The 5006-nt window shown below is 61.3% G+C and overlaps 1 protein-coding gene across 1 annotated transcript in view; it reads right to left on the minus strand.

Annotated features, from left to right (window-relative positions):
* Positions 1-4437: 4437 nt before the first annotated feature.
* Positions 4438-5006, minus strand: part of LOC121660679 — a gene marked incomplete at its 5' end in the record, with an annotated part of 3734 nt that continues 3165 nt past the window's right edge. Inside the window, one exon of the mRNA XM_042020111.1 lies at positions 4438-5006. This exon is cut by the window's right edge and continues 145 nt beyond it. Within this exon, the coding sequence (XP_041876045.1) occupies positions 4467-5006 (540 nt within the window).

Here is a 5006-nt window from a genome sequence, read left to right on the forward strand (position 1 = left end):
GTATTTTTTATGGGTTCGGGGTATTTTTTATGGGTTTGGGATATTTTTTATGGGTTCGGGGTATTTTTTATGGGTTCAGGGTATTTTTGGTGGTGTTTGGGATATTTTTTATGGGTTCGGGGTATTTTTTATGGGTTCGAGGTATTTTTTATGGGATTTGGGGTATTTTTTATGGGTTCGGGGTATTTTTTTGTGGGATTTGGGGTATTTTCTATGGGTTCAGGGTATTTTTTATGGGGTCGGGGTATTTTTGGTGGTGTTTGGGATGTTTTTTATGGATTCGGGATATTTTTTTTGTGGGTTCGGGGTATTCTTTGTGGGGTTCTGGCGGTCAGAGCCCCAAAGGAAGGGCCTGACCCCAAGCGCAGTCCCTGTGACCCCACAGGAGTACCCCGGGCACGGCTGGTGGGTCGGGGAGCTCCGGGACGAGATCGGGATCGTCCCGAGGGAATTCCTGGCGCCCGCCTTCGAGCTGGAGGAGTGACAGGTTTGGGGTCAGGTTTGGGGTGCGGGGTCGGGTTTGGGGTGCGGGGTTCGGGCTGCGGGGTTTGGGGTCGGGTTTGGGGTCAGGTTTGGGGTGCGGGTTAAGGTTGGTAATCCTAAATTCCAACCCTTGGGATCTTTGGGGATTGGGATTTAGGGTGTGCGGTTTGGGGTGCGGGATTTGGGGTGTGGGGTTGGGGTGTGGGGTTTTGTTTGGGGTTGGGGTTTGGGGTGCGGGTTGCGGGATTTGGGGTGTGGGGTTGGGGTTTGAGGTTTGGGGTGCGGGGTTTGGGGTCAGTTTTGGGTTTGGGGTTTGGGGTCAGGTTTGGCGTTTGGGGTGCGGGATTTGGGGTCAGGTTCGGGGTTTGGGGTTTTGGGTTTGGGGTCATTTTGGGGGTTGGGGTGCGGGATTTGGGGTGTGGGGTTGGGGTTTTGGGTTTGGGGTGAGGGGTTTGGGGTCAGTTTTGGGGTGTGGGGTTGGGGTTTGGGGTCAGGTTTGGGGTGCGGGATTTGGGGTGTGGGGTTGGGGTTTGGGGTTTTGTTTGGGGTCAGTTTTGGGGTTGGGGTTTGGGATTTGGGGTCAGATTCGGGGTGTGGGGTGTGGGGTTCGGGGTTTGGGGTTTTGGGGTCAGTTTTGGGGTTGGGATTTGGGGTCAGGTCCGGGGTTCGGGGGACGCGGATCCATCCCGGGGTCTCCGCGGTGCCTTTGGCTCCATCTCCCGCTTTTCCCTGGATCAGGCGGGACCGGGAGCGGCGGGGGCAGCGCGGGGCCAGCGCCAGCCCGGCGTGGGTCATTCCCTGGATTCCAAATCCCACAAATCCCATGGGATTCACGTGGCAGAGTCACCTCCGTGGGACCGAGCGGTTTTATCCCAAAAATCCCTCAGGGAAGCATTCCATGGGGAAACTGAGGCACGGGGCGGGGCTGGGAACGGGGAGGGCTCAATCCCAAATCCCCTGGAGGTCTCCTGGTGTTCCCCCATCCCAAATCCAGGTTTTAGCCCATCCCAGATCCCGGGGGTTCTCCTCAATAAATCCCTTTTTCCTCTCCAAGTTTGGCTGCTCCAGACTTTGTGGCGGGGCTGGGGCTGGGAAGGGGCGCAGGGAATGACCGGGAATGGCCGGGAATGGCCGAGAATGGTTGAGAATGGTCGGGAATGGTTGAGAATGCTCGGGAATGACTGGGAATGGCCGGGAATGGCCGGGAATGACCGGGAATGGCCAAGAATGCTCGGGAATGGCCGGGAATGTTTGGGAATGACCAGGAATGCCCAGGAATGGCTGGGAATGGTTGAGAATGGTCGGGAATGGTTGGGAATGCCCAAGAATGGCCTGGAATGGCCGGGAAAATGACCAGGAGTAAACCGGGAATGGTTGGGAATGACCGGGAATGGCCGGGAAAATGACCGGGAATGGCCAGGAATGGTCGGGAATGACCGGGAATGGTTGGGAATGACCGGGAATGGCCGGGAATGGCCAGGAATGGTTTGGGAATGACCGGGAATGCCCAGGAATGGCCTGGATGGCCTGGAATGGCCGGGAAAATGACCAGGAATAGACCGGGAATGGTTGGGAATGACCAGGAATGGTCGGGAATGGTTGGGAATGGTTGGGAATGGCCGGGAATGGCCAGGAATGACCGGGAATGGCCGGGAATGGCCGGGAATGGTCGGGAATGGCCGGGAATGGTTGGGAATGACCGGGAATGGCCGGGAATGGCCGGGAATGGCCAGGAATGGTTTGGGAATGGCCGGGAATGGTTGGGAATGGTCGGGAATGGCCGGGAATGGCCGGGAATGGCCGGGAATGGTCGGGAATGGCCGGGAATGGCCGCTCTTCCTGAGCCCCCCCTCCGAGCGCCCCCGCTCCGCTCCAGGCCGTGCGGGTGAATCCAGCGCCTCCTCCTGCTCCTGTTCCCGCTGTTCCCACTGTTCCCGCTGTTCCCGTTGTTCCCGCTTTTCCCCCTGTTCCCATTGTTCCCGCTGTTCCCGCTGTTCCCGCTGTTCCCACTGTTCCCGCTTTCCCCGCTGTTCCCGCTTTTCGCCCTGTTCCCATTGTTCCCGCTGTTCCCGCTGTTCCCGCTTTTCCCGCTGTTCCCGCTGTTCCCGCTGTTCCCACTGTTCCCGCTGTTCCCGCTTTTCCCGCTGTTCCCGCTGTTCCCGCTGTTCCCGCTTTCCCCCTGTTCCCATTGTTCCCGCTGTTCCCGCTGTTCCCGCTGTTCCCACTGTTCCCGCTGTTCCCATTGTTCCCGCTGTTCCCGCTTTTCCCGCTGTTCCCGCTGTTCCCGGTGTTCCCACTGTTCCCGCTGTTCCCATTGTTCCCGCTGTTCCCGCTTTTCCCGCTGTTCCCGCTGTTCCCGGTGTTCCCACTGTTCCCGCTGTTCCCATTGTTCCCGCTGTTCCCGCTTTTCCCGCTGTTCCCGCTGTTCCCGCTTTTCCCGCTGTTCCCGCTGTTCCCGGTGTTCCCACTGTTCCCGCTGTTCCCGCTGTTCCCACTGTTCCCGCTGTTCCCGCTGTTCCCACTGTTCCCACTGTTCCCGCTGTTCCCGCTGTTCCCGCTCCCGGCTCCAGCGCCCCTAGGTGGGGGTAGGGCCCTGCCGGCTGCCGGGAACGGGGCCCCAAAATCCGCCGGGAACGGGGCCCCAAAATCCGCCCCCCCCGGGGCCGCTCCAGGGCACAGCTGGGCAGATGCTGGAGCCAGGAAAAGCGGGATGGATCCCACAGGGTGGATCCCAGGGGATGGATCCCACGGGATGGATCCCACGGGGTGGATCCCACGGGATGGATCCCACGGGATGGATCCCATGGGATGCAGCGGGAACCATCGCGGTGCCGCCCCCTCCCCACGTCTCGCCGCGGGTTGGGTGGGGAGGGGGCGGGGGCGCCCCGAGCTCAGCCGGGCGGGGCTCGAATCCCTCTGGAATTCCCAGGCTGGGCTGGATTCCCTCTGGAATTCGAGGAATGGGGCCGGAGAGGGGCTGGAGAGGGGCTGGAAAGGGGCATGGAGCGGATCCATGGGGACAGAGCGGATCCATGGGGACAGAGCAGATCCCATGGATTCGGGGCAGATCCATGGGGATGGATCGGATCCCTGGATTCGGATCAGATCCCTGGATTCGGATCGGATCCCTGGATTTGGATCGGATCCCTGGATCTGGATCGGATCCCTGGATCCGGATCAGACCCCTGGATTCGGATCGGATCCCTGGATCTGGATCAGACCCCTGGATTCGGATCGGATCCCTGGATCTGGATCGGATCCCTGGATCTGGATCGGATCCCTGGATTCCGAGCGCATGCCTGGATTTGGATCGGATCCCTGGATTCAGAGGGGCTCCCTGGATTCGGATCGGATCCCTGGATCTGGATCGGATCCCTGGATTCGGATCAGATCCCTGGATCCCGAGCGCATCCCCGCGCACATCTGCCCGCCCAGCCGCGCCATTCCGAGCGGCTCTCTCATGAATATTGATGCACGTCGATGAATATTCATGAGGGGAGCAGCCAATGGCAGCGGCGCTCGGGGCAGCTGCCGGCCCCGGCCCTGAACTCCTCCCGACATTCCCTCCCCTTCCCTGGAGCATCCCGGGAATGGAGCAAAAAACCCCCAAACCCTCCCCAAAACCCGCCCCGAGCCCCGCCCGGCCCTGGAGGGACCGACTGGGGGGGATCTGTGGGGTTTGGGGGGGAGCTGCCATCGGGAATTGGGGTTGGGATCGGGGATGGGCTGGGAAAGGGAGAGGAGCTGAGCAGGAGCAGCTCTGGGGGAGTCCCTGCGGAATTTTGCTGGAATTCCGGGGAGCTGGAGGAGCTGAAACTCTGGGAATGAGAGCTGGGAGAGGAGCAGGAGCTGCGCGAAGGGATTTGTGCGTCCGTGTTCCCTAAATCCCCGAATTCCCCACGCTCCTCCCGGCCCCGAGCTCGGCAGCTCCCGGCAAATTCTCCTCGACTTCGGTTCCATTTTTATTTGTTTTTATTTCATTTTCACGTCCAGCCAGGGCTCGCCAGCCCTGCCCACACCAAGTGCTCAGAGGGAGGGGACACCAAAACCACCCGAGCCGCTCCTGCTTTCCCAGAAATTCCAGCCTGGAACGGCCCCAGCAGCGGGAAGGGACCCAAATTCCAACCCCATCCCTCCCTTATCCCAGCGGGAAGTGCCGAGGACACGGAGCCCGGCGGCACTGCCACCCCCCGAGCCCCGCTCCCGCTCCGGCCAGGGAGCCACGGCCACCGTGGGAAGCACGACCACGGCATTCCCGAGCTCCCAGATCCCTCCTCCGGGAGCAGAGCGAGGAAACGCGGCCAGGGAATAGCGGGGAAAAGCGGGAATCCGCTGGGAAAGAGCTCCCAGTGCTGCCCAGTCCACCCAGTCCGGCCATCCCGGTGCCTCCGCACGGATCCCTCTCCGAGCCAGGGCTCCGGAGGGGTCACTCCGTGTCCGGTTGGGCTCTCTGGGCTCTCCAGAGGGGTCACTCCATGTCCGGCCGGGCTCTCCGGGCTCTCCAGAGGGGTCACTCCGTGTCC

The sequence above is a fragment of the Corvus kubaryi genome, unplaced genomic scaffold (genome assembly GCF_017639235.1).
Source record: "Corvus kubaryi isolate FWS band 111438036 unplaced genomic scaffold, C.kubaryi_AGA036_p1.0 36787, whole genome shotgun sequence".
In the NCBI taxonomy this organism is placed as follows: Eukaryota; Metazoa; Chordata; class Aves; order Passeriformes; family Corvidae; genus Corvus; species Corvus kubaryi.